Source organism: Cupressus sempervirens, chromosome 8 (genome assembly GCF_028749045.1).
Source record: "Cupressus sempervirens isolate cs-2001-9-10 chromosome 8, ASM2874904v1, whole genome shotgun sequence".
Lineage (NCBI taxonomy): Eukaryota > Viridiplantae > Streptophyta > Pinopsida > Cupressales > Cupressaceae > Cupressus > Cupressus sempervirens.
The window spans coordinates 150,821,816-150,845,949 of NC_143125.1; the positions used below are offsets into that span (position 1 = coordinate 150,821,816).

Genomic DNA, 24,134 nt, shown 5'->3' on the forward strand with positions numbered 1-24,134 from the left:
TCTGATGAATGCTTGTACCCGATATTTTTTAGACCCTTCCAATATTATCTGAACGTTTTTGTCCATATCCATTAATTTAGTGTATCAGTATTCTTTGAATTCCTTGTTTTAAATTTAATAGTCCTTTTTTCACAGGTGCAAACAGGGGTTCAGGTCCTGCGTGACAAGCAGGAGATTGCAGAGGCTCGTTCTCAACTCATGAAATCTCAATCTTTAAAGAACAACATCTCTGATAATACTGTTTCACATGAAAATTCAGACACCAAGCCCATTGATCCACATCACCAGCCAGGATTTGCAGGTCCCTCTCAGGCAATGCCATCTTTCTCTTTTCCTTCCCAACCCCAAGCTTCTCTTTCTGCTCCACCACACAACTTACCCTCAGCTTTGCTTTCCCAGCAAGCAGGTAATTCACCTCCATTCCCAGCACATAATGTACCTGCACTGAATACCCAACAAGTGGGTAGTTCACCTCCATTCCCAGCTCCACAAGCTCCCCAGTCGGTCCCTGTTCAAGCTCATTCATCTTCACCTTTAGGAGCACAACAACTACTACCTTTAACTCCTTCTGTACCAAGTGAGCCTTCATATCAAAGCTCGCTTCACCAATCGTCTGCACCTCCACCACCCCCTCCACAACCTCAACAGTATCAAATTCCCTCTCACATGCAGCAGGTGCCTCCAAATGCTATTCAGATGCCTGCTTATTCTCAAAATCCTCAACCACAGCAGCCATCCAAGCCTGTTTCACTTACTTATAGTCAACCTGATCATGCTCCTAATTTGGTTCAGCATGTTCCCCATTCACAAATGCCAGCTCCTGTGTCCCAAGCTAATTATGGACCAGAGCCCCCTTACATGCCTGCAAATTATGGAGGGCTTAGTTTGCACCAGCAACCCCAGCCAATTCCTCCTCCGCAACAACCAGCACCTCAAAGATACAGTGGGGGCCAACAGGCATATGAACCCTCATTTGGAAGAACTAGTTCAGGTCCTTTGCCGTTTCCTCCAAATTATGGTCCAAGCCTTTCAGGCCCCACATATGGCGATTCTCAGTCTTACAGTGCACCACCTTTTAGATCTTCGCCTCAAGATTCAGCTCCAACTGGCGGCAGCGGTCATCCAAGATTACCCACTGCAAAGCCCTTGCAACATTCTTTACCAGTGGCAAGCAGCATAAGTGGATCACCTTCAGGTAGTCCGTCATCTTCAAATAGAGTTCCAGTTGATGATGTGATAGATAAAGTTGCATCAATGGGTTTTCCAAGGGAGCAAGTGAAAGGGGTTGTTCGGAAGCTTACAGAAAATGGACAGTCAGTTGATTTGAATATTGTTTTGGACAAACTAATGAATGGTGGGGAAATTCAACCTCAGAAAGGCTGGTTTGGTCGGTAAATGATGCAAGAACTGTTTGGCTTCAGAATCCAGAATGGAATCATTATTTTTTGTGCAAAAATTCTTCACAGCTTTAAACTAAGAGTCTCGTATTTTAAAATGGACAATTGACTTGAAAATGTGTTAGTCATTTGTTAATTGGTTTGCATTGTGGGATATTTATGGAACCTTCATTCTGTGAAAGTTCAGAATATTGGTTGATTTGGTTTATGTAAATAATGCCTATTTCCAATATGGAAATGTATAGTACGATTTGCACCATTTAAGGTAAAAGTGACATTATGGTTTGCAACAAATATAGCAGTGCTAGTTTTAACATTTTGTTCTAGTATTAATTTTGCAAGCCCCATTACAATGCAATGGGACAGTGCTCTTCAAGTTCAATTTTGACGCTGAAAAATGCAGATATAATGCTCTGTGGGAGACATGATTAAACCATGTCTTTGACAAGTGCTATACAGGTCTTATGCAAATATAATGCTCTATGGCGCAGGGAAACTGATTAAACTGCGTCTATGACAATGCCATACAGCACTTATGCAAATATAATGCTTCAAGGGAGAGGGAAACTGATTAAACTGTCTTTGAGTGCTATACAACTCTTATGCAAATGTGATGCTATACGGGTGAGGGAAAGTGATTTAACCTCGTATTTGATAATGCCTATACACCTCTTACATCTAAACTAAATTTATACTGGGATAACCAGAGATTGTCAAAGATTCTCTAGGGGACAACTATGACAGAGGAACTAATTTTTACCATCTCCAATACTCTTGAACTGAGATGATGCAAGGACAATTGAAGTGTGGAGCAATAATATATCATTTCTTAGCTATCTAACATATAGGCATGTTGTGATATTGCTATCAGGATTTAACTGTGTGATTTTGAGTCAAACTCGAGTCAAACTCACACAGTTAAATCCTGATAGCAATATCACAATTTGACTTGCTGTGCAAATCATCTCCTACTTATCATATAGGCATGTTGTCAAGAGTATCCAGTACTCTCTAATTAAGATAATATGAAATCAATTTTATTTCTTTGGGCTTAACACGTCTTGATTTTTCTGATAATTAATTATATAAGTATTTGGGAAACAAGAAACAAGTTTGCAAGCCTAATTGAATGAGGAAGAGTTCATTCTACCAAGTGGAAGTAGAAGCTTAGAAGCTTAACAATGAACAATGACTAGGGCCCATTATTCAAGTATACTTGCTTTTCGAATTGAAAAGCTTAACAATGAACAATGCCTCTCTTACGTTCTTTTTCCTCCACTGTGTTGTAGTTCTAATTCTTTTGGGAAATGATGATATTTCATACTTGATAGAATATTACATATTATCATATGATCATAATGACCATGAAGTTAGTAGATCCCTTCGTGCTCTCTCTTTTGTTATGTGTTAATTTCCCTTAATGTGTTCCCTCTTGGGGACATCTCATAGTGGATACATTCTTAGTGGATGCATGTATGCTTATGTTAAAGCTATTTCTCCCTTTAATGCATTTTCATTTGCTTTAACACGAGGGAATACACTCCTCTCATTTATGTACACATGTACTTTGGCAATTTTATTTCCTTTGAACTATTGTTATTTCATGGGGGCTTGATTTTTATTGTTCCCTTTCGATCTCTCTCTAGACTATTGACAGTTTGTGAGGCTTGATCCTTATTTTTAATCCTTCTTTGGACTATTGACACTCCAGGAAGTATGATCTTGTTTCTTATACCTTAAGGACACACACATCGTTATGCTTGGTCCATTTTTCAATTCTTCTTTTTGGGAAATAGAGTTCTCTTAAGAAAGATCTTTTTGATGAATTCACTAGAATGCCACATACACTTGCTAGACCATTCAATTCATCTTCAATGGGTTGACTAGCAACACACACTTGCTAGACCATTAAACACCATCTCTTATTGCAACACTTCCCCCTTTTTTTCTTGTGTAGCTCACAATAAGATAAATCTTATTGGGCGAGTTGACTACACTTTCTTATAGAGATATCTCTCTTATTATGTTTTTAGATATGATGAAGACTTTAGTCTCTTGGGGGCTTGATGATTTCTTCATCTCCATACTCAGGATAAGAGTGGATTTTTCTTTTGATTTACTTTACCATGAGTTTGAGGTAATTCATACTCCGCTAAAGTGGGGGCTAAACTTTACCATGAGTTTGAAGTAATTCATACTTCGCTAAAGTGGGGGCTAAATGTACCATCTTAAAATGGAAACACTTGTGATTTAAGACCCTTTAGCACCCATCTCATAGGGACCTCTTGGACTATGGATGAATCTATTCTCAATATTCTCTTCTCTTCCATCTCTTTTTACTTCTTATGATTCCATTTGCACTTCATTTTGGGTCTTTTGGAGCTTTCCTCGAGCCCTTCCCTACAAATAAGTCAACCAAGTTGACCTCTTCCTCATGGATTTGGGAGTACAGGGCTCGAAGTACCTTGAAGTATCTAATCATTTAATTTTATCTCCCAGACGGCTTTTATTATTTCCCTACCTGAAACCTAGTGTATAAGGAGACTTGGGATCTCCGCACACACACACACACACACACACACACACACAATGAGAAGATAAGACATCGAGCAATTCAAGAGCTCAAAGCATTCAAGCAAGGACTTTTTCATCAAGCAATCAGGATCCATTCTGAGCATTTCCTCTTCAATATCTAGCATTTGTTGGCCATCAAGGGGGGATGTCTACATTGAGCCATTCATCATCTTCTTCATTGATGCACATTTACATCCGTGGCTCCATGATGTGGTTTTAGTAGATCCATTGAAATTGTGGAGATATCCTACTTCTTACATACCAAATTCAACATCTACAAAACACGAGGCAAAATCTTTATTGACGGGGTTTTTTACAAGAACAAGATAACAAATTTTTGGTTACAAATCAAGAAATAACTCATCAAAAGCTTTTGGAAAAAATGGGGTCGACTTGGTTATAAACCCCAAGGAACATAGTGACCTCGTGGAACAGTGTCCTGACACTTTACTCCAATTCAACCTGATCCAAAGGTCTTTGTAGTAGTTTGAGTTTTTTTTGGGTTTTCTGTTTTATTTAGGGATCCATGGATGGAATTTCTTAATCGAACTCAAATCTATACTTTTTGGAGCAAAAATATATTTTCCTCTATGTAGTTCAAGGTGAGTCTTCTATCTTTCATTTTAATTTTCAATTTAGACATAATTCCATATTTAAATTGGTTTGTGTGCATGCATTTGACATCTAGATTTACATTTCAAAACTTACTTAATCAATTAGTTCAATTTGCATTTACATTTATACATATCACACATGGGAGAATGAGTATTTATTTGCATCATATTCTTTTTAGTAATTAAAATTCAATATTAGAAACCCTTCCTCTATTTGGGTCTTGCTAATCTAATTCAAATTCAGAAGGCATTGTGCTTGGAAATTCCCCACTACAACATTTGGGGTCAAATTGCAACGACAATTTGCGATGGCGGTGTAATTTGTGGCGACTTTTTTTTTTTGCAATTGTCTTTGATGATGTCACAATACTAACGTTGGTGTCATAATTGCGAAGCTCTTGCGAGGATAAAACAAAAAAAAAGACAAAGAAACATGACAATCATTTTCCATTTGTTTTGATTTTGGAGAGAGCTACACATGAAAGAGGTGGAGATGTATGAACGTTGTCATGGCGCCCTTGTGATCGATGCATTTGGTGGTTGTGCCTTCGTGATCTTTGCGTTTCGTTGTCTTGCCCTTGCTTTGTGATTTTGCGATTTCATTGTTGTATCGTGCCCTTGCTTTGCAATTTCATTGTCATACCGTGCCTTTATTATTTACGTGCCCTTGCTCTACGATTTTCTTCAAGGGCAAGAAGGGGTACGTATGTAAAAAATAATTATTTTCCTTGTAAACATGTTTGTTTTTATATTTCCTTCTAAAGATGTATCTCTTTATATATTCGAAGAGATCTTTTTCAAGGTGTTTAGTGTATATGATCCAATTGCATACATATTCCAGAATCCAAATAATAAAACAAGAAAACTCACTCAACCTGTGCTAAGTGACTTACCTCAAGATCTTGCACAAAAATCATGCAAACTATGAAAAATGGGCTGAGTTTGCAATAAATTTTACAAAAATATATCATAGTAGATATTTTTAGAAAGAAACAAACCATAACCAGTTAAATGGGTCTAGTTGTTGATTAGCTGGATTGATATATATGTATATTTAACTAGGTTATGGCATCTGTAAGGGAATGGGCCTCGTGATTATGAATATGTGTTTGGTGCATTTCTTTCCCGTGATATATATCTCTGCATTTTGTTGTTGTGCCCTTGCTCTGCAATTTGGTTGTCATGCCCTTGTGATCTCTGTGTTTCATTGTCGTGCCCTTGCTTCGCAATCTCGGTGTTGTGCCCTTGCCCTACAATTTTGTTGCCACGTCGTGCCCTTGCTCTATGATTTCGTTGTCATGTTGTGCCCTTGCTCTACGATTTTTTTGCCATGCCCTAGCTCTGCGATTTTCTTCAAGGGTATGTAAATTTTGGTTTCTTTTCCTTCTAAACAAGTATCTGTTTACATCTCCTTTTGAACATGTATATCTAGAGATCTTTTTTAAGGTGCTTATTACATATTAGCTACACAATAGAAAAATTGATCCAACTGCATACATATTCCAAAATCCAAATAATAAAACAATAAACCTCACTCATCCCATGCTAAGTGACTTACCCCAAGACCCTCCACAAAAATAATGCAGACCGGGAAAAATGGGCAGAGTTCGCAATTTTTTTTACAAAAACATATCATAGTAGATATTTTTAGAAAGAAACTTAGCCATAATCAATTAAATGGATCTAGTTGTTGATTTGTTGGGTTGATTACAAATTCCTGTAGAGCTTTCATTAGATTAGGTATAATAAAATGAACAATCAATTGTTCCTAGCTAGCAAGATCAAATACAGTTCTCCAAGGTGATAAAATTGCATATGCAAGGAATTGAAGAATAACTTTAGTGAAGAGTTGAGTGTAAGGAGTTGAAGAAGCAAGTTCTGCTTTTGTATAAATGCCATAATCATGAGGCTCATTCCCTTGCAGAAGCCTCTAGCACAATGACATTACCTCTAAACCATGCAAAGGATGTTGAAGTGGCTCCCAACCTTGAAACACTTTTATAAGAATTTTATATTTGGACTGTAAATTCTCAAAGACACTTGCAAGTGATTTCAATGTCATAGTACCTACCACAACACTTTTATGGATTCTATCCAATGGCTCCCATAATATCCTCTATGCTGTCTATCTATTGTTTCTACTGTGCAGTCTCTTTCTAAAGCCATTCCTTCTCCTTCTCCTTCTCTTTCTAAAGCGGCTCCTTTTCCTTCGCTCTCGTGCCTTAACTTTTAATTATCAAACTTCTGAACATCTACCTCTACCTTGTCTAAAATCAACTTCACATTGTGTTATATCTCTAGCATAGGTGTTTGATCATTGATTACTTTCATTTCAGCATTCAAGTTTTCAAGATTGGTCAACACCCTCACTTGCGAACCTCTCATGTCAAGCACTTTCTGAACTGTTTCAACACCATGTTCTTGCTTCTGAGCTAATCTTATAAAACATACATTTTGTTGAACAGTTGTAAACTCTTAGAAAGTGCATTGTTGCTTTCATGTATGTATGTATGTATGTATATGTGTATATATATGTATGTATGTATATATACAGAGAGATCTTGTAGATTGTGGATTATGGATTATAAACAAAAAAAGAAAAGAAAACATGACATTAATTATTCCCCATTTGTTTTGATTGATTGTGGAGAGTTGCACGCGAAAGATGGTGGAAAGCTCCGAATAAGGGTGGAAAGCTCTAAACGTTGGTGGAGATCAGTGGAGATTTAGGATTTTCTTCAAGGGGAGAAGAGGTACCTATGTAAATTTTCTTTTCTTTTCCTTCTAAACATGTATCTCTTGTTCATATATAATAGTTTTGGTCAGATTTAAGGATAATTGATTATGATGATTGTATGCATGTGCATCTACGTATGTAAATCAATTCACTATGTGAACTGCTTTACATGTGCACACACACACACACACTTGCATAGTACTTGTGCTAAATTAAATTAATCATTCATGTCTTCAATTCACACAAGCAATTATCCTTGCATTCAATCGAATTTATTCATACCGAATTAAGTATGCAGAAATCTGTACTTATAGATTATATTATCTTTTGGTGATTGAGTAAAGATCTCATGCATAATATCGTCCAAGTAATGATCGAATGCATTCACATTAAGTCATAATAGGATCGAGCAGATGATCTATTTATGTTACTTCATACTTGTTTTATTGGACAATTTTTTTAACATACTTAGTAATACTAGAATTATACAACTACAACTAGTACTCTTGTTTATTTTATTTAATCATATACATTTAGGACTATTATTTTTCTTAAAATTAGACTGTATATTTGTTATCACTAAAACACAAATATAGATCTCTAATAGTTATCTTTTTAATTTCAAGATCTTCATATTTAACGTGAAGAGTTTCCACTACTAGACAGTGGAATATCCACAATGAGGAGCCACATAGCTCATGACTTTTTCCACCAAATTATATTATTATTGCATTTTTATCCTTCAAAAATATTATAGGTGAACGTTCTTATGATTCTCCATATATTTAATAATTTGTTGCTTGTTGTTTGAAGTAATTTTCTATTATGAGATAGAGACATCTATCATAAGGATGGGCATGCCAATTTTGATTATCCCGCTTTCAAAGTTGATTCCCTTATCAAATTAATGAAACTACTTGCAACTGACACCCTGATTTTTTGCAACTTGCCTGATCAACCATTCATGCAACCATCTTCCTCCTACCCCACCATCTAATCTTTTGTAAGTCTCTCTCCTCTAAAGACCCAATACATGGAGCCATTATCATCATGAGTAGACCCACTCTCCTCAAACGAATTCAATCAAAACTATTCATACCAAACTAAGTATGCAAAAATCTGTAAATACAAATTATATATTCTCTTGGTGATTGAATAAAGATCAAATACAATTTTCCAAGGTGATAAAATTGCATATGCAGATGGTATGTATGTATGTATGTATGTATGTATGTATCTCTACATCTTGTTGTCGTGCCCTTGTGATCAACTGCTAGGGGAAATATAAAGAGATACATGTTTAGAAGGAAAAGAAAAAAACATTTACATAGGTACCTCTTCTCCCCTTGAAGAAAATCACAAAGCAAACACTACTACATTTGGGCTTGAACACCATAAATTACACTGCCATCATAAATTATTGTCGCAATTTGACCCCAAATGTTGTAGTGAGCTGCAAAGGGCACAAAGATCACAAGGGCACGACACGACAACAAAATTGCAAAGAAAGGGCAAGGAGATCACAAGGGCACAAAAACGAAATCCTAGATCTCCACTGATCTCCACCAAGGGCACGACAATGAAATGAAGAGATCACAAGGGCATGACAACCAAATGCAGCGATCACAAGGGCACAACAACGAAATATCCACCAACGTTAAGAGCTCTCCACCCTCTTTCACACACAACTCTCCACAATCAAAACAAATGGGGAATGATTTATGTCATGTTTTCTTTTAATATCTAAAATCAACTTGATATTGTTATTGTAATTCTATCATAGGTGGTTGATCCTCAATAGCTTTCATTTCAACATTTCAACATTCAATTTTTCAAGTTTCCTCTTCATTATATAGTCCTTTCCACCCTAAAAACCACTTTGTTACTTCATTAAAATCAGGACATGAACAAAGCCAATGATAAAACAAATCCCATAGTTCAAAATCCAAATAATAAAACAATAAAACTCACTCAATTTGTGCTAAGTGACTTAGCTCAAGATCCTGCACAAGAAATAATGCAGAGTTAATGGGAAATATGTATATATATAATGTATGTATGTAGGGGAAATATAATGCCCATTAACAATGACATCAATTGTGCAAATACATGAATGGTTACATCCTTGACTTCCATTGTTGGGCTAGCATAGGGAGCCTTTATATCCAACCATTTGTTATAAATTGGGGAATGTGCTTCATACTTGGCATTCAAGTGATGCATCTGCATATGCAATTTTATCACCTTGAAAAACTGTAATTGATCCTACTAGTTGGGAACAACTAATTGTTCATTTTATTATACATAATTTGATGATAGTTCTACAGGAATTTGTAATCAACCCAGCTAATCAACCTAGACCAATTTAACTAGGTTATGGCTTGGGCATGTGCTATTCCCATTTATCATATGGTTACAATGTTTGAGGCAACATTTTTTATTTGTGCAAGATATGGAGGAAGAGCGATGGTGTTGGCAAACATGAAAATTTAGTAATGCCAAGTCACCTTGAGGAACTTATGTATGCTCTTGGCAAACATGCCATCGGAAATGTTCATCATAACCTTTTTTGCTTTTACATGTTTTTGCATGGAACCTTCACACACGTAGTGCTCATAAATGTCTACTTAAGAATGTATGTGAACTTGCAAGATCTAGTTTGAAGCTGTAGTTTTTAAACCCGAATGCCATCATTTCTTTTCACATTAATCACTTGTACAGTAATATCATAATAAAGAAAATATTTAATTACTTAAGAAAAAAAATACATAATATCAAGGAACTAACACTCCATTACATATCATCCCAATAGACCAAACCTGCCGAATTAATGAACAAGGTAACCAATCCCATTGCTGACTGAAATCAACCTGACAGAGACTTCAATAGGGAAAAGATTACCATTTTCTTGAAAAAATATTTCAAACTTACTCAAATCATATTCTTTTGCAACCCCAGATTTGAAAGGTGACCAAGTTATCTTCATCTTTTTCTTCTTTCGCTCAACTTCAAGAAATAAAACATTCAGAAGACCCCATCTAGCCAAGTTTGTATCTATTGGATCTAGAGCATTCATCACCTCCAAATATAGATTTTTCGCAAGCATCCTCCTAGCCACACCATATGCAGAAATAGGATGACCCAAAATTTGTATTATAGGCTGGAATAAGTCAAAGACCACCCTATCGTCGTGAACGTGACCATCAAACCAATAATCTACTCTCAGTAGCATAATGATCGCATCCTTCTCCTGCTCATTGGCCTGCTTGAAGATCCTAGCCACTTGAGCTTCTGGCACCTCCTCCACCACCACAACTTGTGCGCACCTATACTGAATTTCCAAGAACACCATTTGATTTGAGATAAAAAAAAATAGAGGCCCAAATAAATAGAAAAAATTGTGACAATCTCCTGTTAATCTGAGCAGTACTGATAGAATACTACAAAAGATCTGAGAGAAAGATTATTCAGATCTAAGGATGACATCAAAAACACAAAAAATTTACGAGAACACCATTGACCATATACAAGGGGATTCTTTCAGACTTTAACCAATGCCTTTACTGACAAACGCCTGCATATCTTCTAATAGAATATCTAACAAACTCTATGGAATGCGATCTCCACTCATCAAATCTGTCTCATCATTTCAATCAATCCCCACATTTTCCAGGAAGTCAACATCCCTATTACTCTCTCAAAAAATATGCTGGAGCTAGAAATTGTCAAAAGGCCGAAGGTGATTCGAGATAAAGTCTCTACCAATACTTATGAGGATTACTAATCAAAACTTGTCATGGGTCAAAGAAAGGAAAAGGAAGGATCATAAAGCATTATTCTTGTGCAGGATCTTGAGCTAAGTCACTTAGCACAGGTTGAGTGAGTTTTATTGTTTAATTATTTGGATTGTGGAATATGTATGCAGTTGGATCAATTTTTCTATTGTGCTAAGATGTAATAAGCACCTTGAAAAAGATCTCTCTGTATACATACATACATACATACATATACATACATACATATATACATACATACCTATACATGTATGTATGTATGCATGTATCATGTGGAGATATAGGATTTTGTTGTCGTGCCCTTGTGATTACTGCATTTCATTGTCGTGCCCTTGTGATCTATGCATCCCAAGTATCTACTGTTGTTAATTTGGGCATCACTATATGATCTAGAATGTTATGAAGTATTGAAGCTGGTAGTAACATCTCCCATGTCTCTAGAAAACATAGCATGAGTTTAGGATCCCTTGGCTCCGAAGAATTTGTAGCAGCTATTCTCACTACTGTAATGATTTGTTTCTTTTTAAAAATATCTGCTATGATATGTTTTTGTAAAATTTCTTGTGAACTCTGCCCATTTTTCCTAGTTTGCATTATTTTTGTGGAGGATCTTAATGAGGTAAGTCATTAGTTAACACCTTAAAAAAGATCTCTCTGTATATACATACATACATACATACATACATGTATGTATATATGTATGTATGTATGTATGTATATCATGTGGAGATCTAAGATTTCGTTGTCGTGCCCTTGTGATCTCTGTATGTGTGTGTGTGTGTGTGTGTGTGTGTGTGTGTGTGTGTGTATAAATCGAGAGACCTTGGCATAATAGGAAAATAATAAAACTCACTCAATAGGTAGCATGGCCACAAATGCGATAGCAACACCTATTGGTAAGTAGATTCCTCTTTTTCTCTCACATTTTTCATGTGTTTATTTCATTTGAACTATTATTTCTTAGGGGGCATTTTCTAATATTTGATTCATTTTATGTAGGAGGCGATGACGACATTCCTAGATGTACCCATATGATGAATTACTCGTTAGCAATGAAGATGTTCAAATGCATGGACAACAAGTGGAGTTGGAAAAAAAAAGGGCTTACATTTTTGTTTGAGGTCTTTAATTAGGTACTAAATAAATGTAATTGTATTGTGTCTTATTAGCTCTGTGTGTTGTCTATGCATTTGAATGCAACATGCATTCTCAATTCAAAGTGGCATAATCTTATTTTGGATGCGATGGAAAAATGACATGCACCAGAAGATGGGAAAATGATGTCACTTGCAGGTATGGAACTTTTTTTTGTATTTTAAACATTGATCCTTTCTTAAAGATTTTAGATATTAACAAGGAATTTAGATGTTTGGGGGGGGGGGGGGGGGGTGGGGTGTGGGGCCAAATGAGCTTCCACCTTCACGTGGTTGGCCCTAATTAGTAAAGAATATTAAACTATTCTTGAAACCAAGTGAAGCTCAATATTAATCGTAATAGAAAAAAAATGGAATGTGTGATGTGGAAAACACACTCTCCAATGACACACATTCTATATTTTTCTTCTACCACGTAGTCGTCACAACTCGAATGGCTAGCCATCAGTTCTATAGTGTTGTTGCCACCTATCCATTACTATTGCGACAAATAGGTACGATGACTAGTAGTCATATCCACAACATTCTCGTCGCTTGGACATCACACATGTGAAGATGGGAAAATGATGTCACTTGCAGGTATGGAACTTTTTTTTGTATTTTAAACATTGATCCTTTCTTAAAGATTTTAGATGTTAACGAGGAATTTAGATGTTTGGGGGGGGGGGGGTGTGGGGCCAAATGAGCTTCCACCTTCACGTGGTTGGCCCTAATTAGTAAAGAATATTAAACTATTCTTGAAACCAAGTGAACCTCAATATTAATCGTAATAGAAAAAAAATGGAATGTGTGATGGTGGAAAACGCACTCTCCAATGTCACACATTCTAGATTTTTCTTCTACCACGTAGTCGTAGAAGAAAAATATAGAATGTGTGACATTGATCCTTTCTTAAAGATTTTAGATGTTAACGAGGAATTTAGGTGTTTGGGGGGGGGGGGGGGGGTGGGGTGGGGTGTGGGGCCAAATGAGCTTCCACCTTCACGTGGTTGGCCCTAATTAGTAAAGAATATTAAACTATTCTTGAAACCAAGTGAAGCTCAATATTAATCATAATAGAAAAAAAATGGAATGTGTGATGGTGGAAAACGCACTCTCCAATGTCACACATTCTATATTTTTCTTCTACCACGTAGTCTGTAGTGCCTACCCCTAAGTCGCATTTCAGTTATCCTTGCCAAACTCTTTTAGGCCAATTTTATGTTTGATGATTACTATTATTATTTTAGAGATTATCAGATGTGGTTTTACACTCAGTTATTATATGATGAGATTACTTGGTACTCTATATTTCATGCATGTATGATGATTATTCAATGTTTTCAATTATCGATGATGATTAGTTAGATGGTTTAATAGCACATGTGCTTTCTTATGGATACTTACCCCATACTGCATGTGTATGGTGTGCGTGTTTGTTTTCTTTATGTATGGTGTTTCTGATGTGGTTAAGGAAGGGAGTCGTAGTCACCTGCTAGTCGGGATCTACACGATGCACCACTTCCTGCCATTGTCTGTTTAGCTTAGAATATTATGTTTGTACATGTGTGGATTTTATGCAGGTTGCAGGTACCGGGTATCGACTTCCCTGAATTGCCAGGATGAGCGTACCCTATCGCATTATCTCTATGGTAAGAGAGGAGAGATAAACTCTTAAGTCCAATTCCTAAAACCCTTTAGCTAATTGTCCTAATTGATAATTAGGACAAGTAACTGAGTTAAGTACCCTCCGAATGCGTTAGATGACGTTAATTCGTGATTATAACCCTTTGTTTTATTTAGTATGTGTTTTTCTATGATGGGTTTTCGTATGTTGCTTTATGAGTCCTTGATGTATTTTCTATTAATTAAGTCTAATTAAAAAGGTTAATTAATGATTTAATTTAATAAAAAATTATAATGATATTTTAATATTTAATTATATTTAATTAATTGAGAAATTAATTAAATAAAAAGAATTAAATTTGGAGATAAAAGTTTTAAGTATAATTTTAGAATGTGATAATATTTATTTAATTTAATAAAAATATATATATATATATATATATATATTTGGAGTTTATTTTTAAATAAATGCTAAATATTATTATTAATTGAATTAATAAATATTTTATCAATTAAAGTTTCTTAAATAAATTAAAAGTGGAAAAGATATTAAATTATTAAAGGTTCTAGATCGCATGATCTAAGCATGAGCTTAAATATGAGAAATTAATTAAAAGATAAAATAATAGAAAATAATAATGTTGTTTTAATTTCATAAAGTGCGCATGGGTTTAAAAGTAATAAAGATTAAAATAGAAGTCAAGTGGAATATTAAATAAAGTTATTTAATAATTCATTTAATGTGCATTAAAAGATAAAACAAAGATTAATAAAAGTTTATTTGAGAGTTAACTCAGTTGAGTAAAGAGTCTTCTCGGGTGAACGCACAATTAAGTGCCCCGATTTGAGGAGAAAACTCTTTATCACAACTTTAGGGGTTCATTTTAGAGCACTGCAGATATTGGACACGAATGGGGACCAGGAATTTTGGGAGACAGAGAATTTTGGAGAGACAACTTTTAGAAGCGAATTTCAGAAGAGGAATTCTAGGAAAGATTTTCAGAGGAAAGTAATTGAAGAGGAGCAAATTCTCTCACAGTTTTTCGGGGATTTCATGTTAGCATCAAGACCAGGTAGGGTCTTGTGCTTTGATTGTTAATTAAATACGTAATTTCTCTTTCCTGTCTTCTTCGTGTTTGTGGATTGTACATTTGAATTCTTTGTGATAAAAGCGTCAATATTTCAATATTTTAAATTATTAAATACTTGTCAATATATTCGACATACATAGAGATTAAAAGAGTGATCAGGAATCCTCTTTTTTCTAGATTAAAGAAATTAGAATTATAATTTGGGAAGGGTTTGACTCTAAAAATGAAGATTTTAAATTGAAAAATTCGAATGGTTAATAGAATTTTCTCTATCAGATTATAGTTGTAAATGTTATTTAAAAATAAATTTAAAAAAAATAAAAATAAAAAATAAATTAAAATTAAAATTAATTGAAATAAAGTAAAGATGAATTTTGTTTATGATTATTAGTGAGAATTTAAAATAAAATAAAGATTGTTATGTATTTAAAATATTATTAGAGAAATTTAAAAAATAAAAAATAAAACACATAAAAATGTGTGTTTTAAAATAATACAATAGAATAATATATATACTTTCTTTTACACATGTTGTGGGGGGGATTGTTTAAAAGTTTTATTAAACAAAAATTTAAAATAAATAAATATATTAAATAACATAATAACTCACCCCACTTACCTCATTAACTAGCGGCGTACCCAATGTACTGGCCTGCGAATTCGCAGCAGTACGTGCGCGGAGCAGGGCTGCCGCATATGTTAATGGCCGGCAGACAAAACAGCCGCACGGCTATATTAAAGTTAGCGCTAACATATGTGGGTTGTAATATAAGTTTTATTATTATTACTATTAACATAATATATAATATTAAGTTTTAATTAACATTTAATAAATAAATTTTATTAAATGTTTAAATTTTTAATAATTTTAAAATAAAATTACTTTTTTATAAGTTTATTAATATTATTTATTATTTAATAGTAATTTCATAATAATAATTATTATGTATAATTTTATTAATAAAATTTACTATGTTAATTTTATTAATATGTTAATAATAATTTATTAACAAGTTTTATAATTATTTAGTAATTTGATTAATGGAAGTTGATATTAATTTTCTTATTAATGAATGAGTTTAATATTAATTGTTATAAATAATTAATAAAAGAAGAGGATTAGATTATCTTACATTAATACAAAGTGGAATTCAAGAATTACTTTAATAATAATGATATTAACCTTAACTAATTCAAAATTATTTTATTGTAAGGACAAGCATTATTATTTCAGTAATATTTGAGTATTATAAGGAAATTGACTTAATATTAAGGGGTAATTTTATATTTTATTTGAAGAGACGAATGGGTTAACCATTAGGATCAAACTCAAGAACTCGCACTGTGAATGGAAACGAGAAACTTTACTGTAAATTGAAACTTTATGCCTTTTAATAGGATCGAACTATTAGACTATCATGTTTTCTATGTGTTATCTATAATTTGGGGTTTTGGGTGGTCCTAGAGTGTTGACCAGTTTAGGTTGTTACTAGAGGCTCGGGGGTTATGCGAATGTGATGACATGATGATTTGTTCTCGATCTCTTTATACCTGACCTTGGTAATGTGATGCTATGCTCTATGATGGATGTGTTTACTAGTTGTTATTGTGTTCCAGCCTCTTGAGAGGACTAAGGTGTTTTAAGTGATTGTTCTTGATGACGTCATGATTGTGACATGTTTGACATAACCATTATGAGTCATCGATCAGTATTGTGTTTTAGTATTGGAATACTTTCTGGTTGCTCGTTGAAGAACCATTGGGTATTGCGACTTATCATTGATGCCTTCAGTTGCTGATAGAGAACTGTTGTGATCATTATGATTATTATTTGATGCTTTCCAGTTTCTCGTGGAGAACTGATGTGATTATTGTGGCTTATCTTTTTATGCTTTCCAGTTGCTTGTATAGGACTGAGGTGATTTTGTGTTTTGTGATTTCATAAGCCTAGGGTAGGTTGTCTATGTGTAGTATCGGGAAGTGGCTTGCAATGAGGGACGGGAGACCCGAAGTGGCTCTGGGGATGACTCATTGTAAGTTGTTTGTTTTAATAAGTGAAAACATCTCACCTAAATACTGAATTAAATGAACCTAATAAGATAATTGTATGTTCTCTCCCATGCCTTGAGTGCTAGTACAGGCTAGGATGGGGTAGAGCGAACGCTTGGTTATGACCTTGCATTCCATAGTATGCCTCATCAGTACGAGAGGATACTAGTGGCCGCAGGATCAGTAGGGACCCGAGATTCCTAAGGGATTGCTCAGGTAACTTCTACATGACTTTTGCGATGACACTTTCCCGCTTGCATAGCAGGTTTCCTACGTGTCTTTGTGGTGCCTCTGGGTCTAGATGTCTATCTATGTTGGAACCTTTGAGTTAGTGTACTTTTAAGATTTCCCAGACGTAGAGAGTATTTGTGTTTTGTGTTTTGATACCTTGTTTGGGACTTGAGACTATCTCCTCAGCACGGTGGGAGTGGACCATTTAGGTTCCACACGGTCGGATGGTAGTGCTTTTACTCTTACCATTTGAGATCCGTCTGGTGCTACCATGGCTGGAGCTTCTTGGGATGCTTGTTCATAATGTTTAGGTGATGTGTTCTACTTTGGAGGATCATCTTATGCTTTATTCTTTCATTTTAGAATTCTTTATGCGTATGTGGTAGCATGTTAGATTTCTTTATACATATAAGGTAGTATGTTTTAGGAGTGATGTCCCTATTACTATACTACCGATGATCTCTTTGGTGACTTGGGATGTTACGCGTGGGGGATGGCTAGGGCCCATGATGGTCTAATGATGTTATTGATGGTTGGGAGGAACCACGCACTTAGATTAGTTGTGTTTTATGATAGATGGATAGTTGTATTTCATGTTGGATGTTTATATCTTTTATGATGGATGGATGTATCATGTATGGTATATGATTTCATTTATTTTACTGTACTTTGTATCATGGATTGAGGATGATGTATCTTTATCTTTACATATGTATATTCTTTTAAGCCTATCATACCCTGTGACATGTACAGTGGATGATTGAGCATTCCGGATTAATTTGCCAAGAGGCATTCAGAACAAATGTATATTATGGACATTGGAGTTTCTAATTATTCTTTCATATGTATGTGGTAGTTGTTAGACTTAGAATTAATTAAATTTAAATGTGACTCAACGTCTTGGGATCCTTAAGGAATGTAACTGGTTATGTATGTTTGTTGATGACTACATGTTATTGCTTCCGCTACTATGTGTTTGATGTGTATGTTATACTTTCTTATTTAAAAAAAAAAAATGTTTAGCAAACTTAGTGAAACTATAGGTTAATTCTTTTGGATCCCTTGGTGGGGCGTTACATAGTCGTCACAACTCGAATGGCTAGCCATCAGTTCTATAGTGTTGTTGCCACCTATCCATTACTATTGCGACAAACAGGTACGATGACTAGTAGTCATATCCACAACAGTCTCGTCGCTTGGACATCACACATGTGACAAGGCCTTCGACGGTGTATTGCCCCCTATAGATTCAATTTATGATAGCTTGGGGTGACGTAATTAAGATGGAAGACCTTGTCATCACAAATTTTGATGACAAAAGTCCAACACCTGTCTCATGGGAGCCAATTTCTATTGGAGTCACTTGGGCGACGGGTTCCTCTCGCCATTATGACGTCCTACCATCGCAAATCAGGTCCAAATGTAGTAGTGCCTTCTCCCCATATACATATTTAATGCTTTAGCACGTGAAGTGGAGGCATTTACCCTATTTGAGTGCTTCCATTTCCCCACTAAACATGTAATATTATTCAAACCACCTGAAGTGGTTCAATGATGTAGAGAAACTTGTGAAAGTTGCAACACAAGGTTTCCCTTCACTAATTCTATCACTTAACCATACAATGACTAGTTTTCTATGAGCCTTCCTACGATCTCCCTAAGCCTTTGTCCTACCTTCCAAAGGTTTATTGTGAACAAACCTAAACACTTTGATACCAATACAAAGGTCTTGATGAAAATTTGCTCCAATTACCACAATTTCTCTACCAACTAGGATTCCAAGTCATACAACTCCTCGTTACCTTAAACTAGGTGGATTTGATAACTTTTGGTCATTACAACAATGGGTTCTACTAAAACTTGAAAGATGCAAATAGTTTCACTACATGACCTAGTAGGTCTAACTGGATTATCCCTCCTAGTTGAGTTTTTAGCCTTCAACTTTCATAGCACCTGAAAAACCCCATGAACTAATCACCACTCTAGATACCCATTTGGAGGTTCTTTACAATATTAAATAAATGGATGTGTTTACCACTAAGTTTGAGAACCCAATTTGAGAAATTTCTAGGCTTATTAGGTCCTCGCAGACAACTTCACAAACAATGGCTTCAAACTTGCTCCCAAACTACCACCATGTCAATCCAACACATGCATGGGGTTTGTATAAGCTATGAGAACCCAAATCCACAATTAAACTCCTCTATTCAATCCCTTACACCCTATTGCAATATCATTTCTATTGCTCCTTGGCTCAACACTACGTAGTGACCAACCTATGACATCAATGTAAAAATAGCAAACTTGTTGTTGTTTCATAACTACCAAGCAACAAAACACTTGATACCAGGATAATGAAAAGTAACTTAGTCTAAGGGTTAGCTATGTCCTATGCTTAACTAAGAAATCTTCATATCTGGACCCAACTTCAACAAAACCACAAGGATTTTCTACTCTTTAGGTTTTGCAAAACCAAGGCGGGTGCACTTGAGGGATAAAAGGGCTCATAACTCAAAACTATCTTCACACTTCATTCACTCACTAATATTCTTCTACATAAATTATCCCTATAACAGATATTTGGTCACAATTCTTCTCAGATTTACAGATAATCTTGAGTTACAACAACTTACTACAACACACAGAGATTAAACGCAAACAACTGCTAACCAACAATTAAATTCTTTATACATTAAAGTAAAATTGATTTGATTTTTTTGAAATTTTTCTTGATGCAAATCTATGATCTTTTCATATGCACACTAAATAAATGATCAGTGCCTCATCCATTGGGCATTCAGAGTACACCCAACTATTTTGACCTAATCAATTGTATTACAATCAATATTATCAACAATTTACCCTAAATCTCATTCTTATGTATATCCTTCTTAATTACTAGTAATCCTATCACCTCACTGAAGCATTTACTTAATTCATTGATTTAAAAGCAATAACAAATTGATATACAACCTATCCTAGTTGAATTAAATTGAATAATATTTTCTCACACAACCTCAAGATAACCAGTTAATAACAATGGAGACAAGATTCAGAGAAAACAAATATGGCGGTAACTCTCCTTTGTATTAATTTTCTTTGAAAATCACACAACATTGATGTAAAACTTAGAACAACTTAGGAAAAGACAACACAATCCTTAAATGTTAATGTATTCTCAGGTTTGTAGAGAAAAAAAATCACAAAATTAACATCAAGAAAATTGGACCGAATGTAAGCCTAGCAAATACTAAAAATTACATAAGAGTTTAGGCCCCTTCTTTAGCCTTGGGATCTCATTTATATAGCATGAGATGCAACAAGCTTTAGGCTTAGAGAGGAAGGACAAATTTCCTGAAGATAGAAAGATATTTACAAAAAGGCTATTGTCATAAAAGACAAAAATATGTGCAATAGAATGTCTTTATCATGAATATTCTTTTTGTGAGGCCAATTTTGTTGTAGCTCATTATTGTCGTTTCTTTTTCAACTGTGGGATAGCTTGATCTGTTGATTAGATGTCCGGTTCTAATACTTGGAAACTCAATATAACTCGTGGCTCTCCCTGCAAATTATGCTGAACTGACAAGCCAACAGTTACACTTGATTCTTTTACTGCCAAATCATTAGTTTGTTCAACTGCCTCTATTATTGCAATTGGTTGGTCTTCTTTTGTCTGTTGTGGTGTATCTATTATTTGCAATTCATCTTGATCCATCACATCGCGATCACTTTCTGCAGATAACAACTAATTAGTTTGAACAAGATCTGCCATCCACTTGTCAAAAAGTGTGTCATCTGGCTAGTTGAAGTTCAAAACTTCTTGCTACTTCTTTAAGACATCCTCTCCTTGCTTCTCAATCTCCTCAAAATCCCTTTTTAAAGAATTAAAAAATATTTGCACCTTTGCAATTTATTCAACTGTCTTACCAAACCATATGTAGCCCTTTTCACTTATGACCTTATTGAATCAAATCATCCTATTCTTTTGCCCATTCCTCTTTGTCCTTTATTTTATCCACATCCCTGAGTCCATGAGGAAAAAGCTCAAAATTCTCACTAAGATATTTTGAGAAATAGTTTATGATTCTCTTCTAGAGTGTGACTCTCCTATCATCAAAATCAGAGAGGTCATTAGTCATAGCATATGTTTTTTTCTATGTGTTCATAAGATAGACTAATGACTGAGAAGCATAAAATGGTGACATCCCATTTCCTATTGTTCTATTTTTTAACAATTGGCTTTAAGATGGCATCATTATTTTTCAGCTTATTCCATACATTCATCAATTTTTCCAATTGTTCATAGAAAATAGGCCACTTAATTCTATCCACCATATACATAATTTTATCTCTTAACTTATCCTCATATTGAATATCTAATTCCACATGCAAGGTCCATAGTTTCGCCTTTTCTTCCTCAAACCCTTTAGCCATATAAAATTGGGGTCTTTGTGGGATATTTGGGATTTCTATAAGGGGAGTTGATTTGAAAGGTTCAATTGGAGGACAAGGAGGATAAGTGATTATTAGTTGACCAAATTCTTCTCCTACTTTCCTCTTCCCCAATTGTTTCTCTATTTGGATAACCACCTTTTCCATCTGATTTATTTTGTTTCCTCTTTCTTCATATGCCTCAAGAAGCTTCTCAAATTTAGCATTAAGTTCCAAGAATTTTTTCTTGTCCTTTGCAACAACAAATCCAAAATCTACCATTTCCTTGGTCATTCTGGAAACTCTATCAATATCCACCTCATTTGCTTTGTAAACCATGAGGTTGCCTGTATGTTCAGCATCTGAGACCTCTTGCATCCTAGTTTTATCTTTTTTCTGAATAAACCATATCATTAAGACTTGATGATGATCATTTTATTTCAACCCCTTATGGGCCTGCAAGATTTCTTCTTCAGTTTTGAACTAAGTGTCTTTTGCTTTTCTCACAGTGTCAAAAACCATGGTATTTGCAATATCCCATTTAGGTATTATCAAGATTCCTTACTCCTTTAGAAATTGTCTTCCCCCTTCATGGATTATCTAGGTGAACTCCTCCATGAGATTGACTTTAAATTCTTCTTCAAATTTAGAGTCTTGTTTTCCAGGTTGCTCTTCTTTAATCATTTTACACTTGGTCTCAAAATTGTCAATATTTTTTCTCCACAAAAGTTGAGCAAATACTCTTGACTTCACAAAAATCTCACCATCAATAACTTTCTTAGATGCCTATGCTACTACATGATCTATTTACCTACCTTTTTTTTATCTCCTATAGTGAGAGCTAATGTTGGCATAGGAGGTTCCTTAGGCACTCTTTCTTCTATATATGTTGTTTTAGTTATAGTATCCCTCTCTCCTCCCATTTGTCTCAGCTCTTCTCTTAAGGATAATTCATCATCTATCTAGAGTGGGGTTTGGGTGGGGAGTATTCTTAAACCTTAGAAGAGGATCCCTATTCCAATTTCTTTTTCTTAGGAGTAGGTGCAACAGATGGGCTTTCAGAAAGTTGTCTTTTGTATTGAGGCACAGGTTGTACACTCTTTACCACTACATACCCAACTTTCCTTTGTAATGTGTACTGCCCTAGGTTCAAAATCATCTTACTTGCCAATCTCTTCTCCACATCAATGGCCCTACTTGGATATGTTTGGGTCAAGATTTCCTTCTTCTCATTTAAATTTTGCATGAACCCAACAAAGTTATCCATCAACATATCTATCTTTGCACTCCAACATTTTCTATTAGCAAGGGGATCATAATCTGGCTCAAAAGCATTTATGAAATCAAGAACCTTGCTATATACCTTCCACTTTTCTTGCCTAACTTCTTTTTCTTGCAATGAAAACATATTCCTAACTATATCCTCAGGAAAGTATATGAGGTGTTTTTGGGTATTGGATTTCGTTCTTTCTCTGGATAACTCATAAAATCCGTCTGGGTCTATAAAACGAGAATGGGATTGAGCCATCTGATATTTTTCTAAAAAAATTTCCAAGTGCCTCCATCCCTTTTTTATGAAAATAAAATTATTCGCAATAGTAACTTGGGGAAAGAAAGTACCTTTGGATTTTCCCAACAACTCTCTTTCTTCCATTGATCCTATCTGCTAGAAGAGCTCAACAATTCCCACTTTCAAAGGCACTTGATAGGGTAACACATGAGGTTTTCCAAGAAAACCATAAACTCTGGATAGAGTGGACATTGCATATGGTATGATATCTCCCCAATTGTGAGTTACCATCAATCCTTTGGCATGATCCTTTGGTTTGATAAGTTCTAATAGAGATTGAGGTATCCTAGGGCTATCAAATCTGACAAAGCTTGCATCAGTCACCTCCCATGTCATGTTTGCACTCCATAATTGGACAAGGAGCTTTTCTCTATCTCATCCAATTCCAATTTCATTTCTTTAGAGAAAAATCTAACTCCCTTATACAAACATATGTACATTAACATAGAGTACCGACAAAAGGCTTATCAACTTTATCTTTAGCTATACCCATTAATCTAGTATGAATCTCTTCTGCCAAGAGAGTAGCAAAATAAAAAATAGAACTCATACCATACTGAAGTGTTTGAGAAATGATGAAAACAATAGAACCTGGGATGTGATCTTTTTGATCCATGCCAAATATCTTACAGAGAGAAATACAATGCTTGTGCTCTAGGGTTGAAGTATTTTCTCAACAATGGTTCTAGAGTATTTGGTGTAACTGAGGGTAATGGTCCTATCTTGAAAAAATGTTCTTGTAGTGGTCCTCCACTTAAATATACCCTCTGTGTATCATACCTAGCATGGAGGTCTTCCATATCTATCTTCTCATGAAATGCATGGTTAGGGTTTAATATGAAAACCTCTTTGATCAATTCTGGTGAAACTTTGAAAAGATTATT

General features: G+C 35.0%; 1 protein-coding gene across 1 annotated transcript in view; it reads left to right on the plus strand.

Moving 5' to 3' along the window:
* The window catches only part of LOC149541998 (uncharacterized), a 46,328-nt gene extending 44,615 nt beyond the window's left edge, over nt 1–1,713 (plus strand). The window contains exon 3 of the mRNA XM_089797048.1: nt 136–1,713. Within this exon, the coding sequence (XP_089653174.1) occupies nt 136–1,395 (1,260 nt within the window). The 3' untranslated portion in view covers nt 1,396–1,713. The remainder of the gene's footprint in view (nt 1–135) is intronic.
* Nucleotides 1,714–24,134: the final 22,421 nt, after the last annotated feature.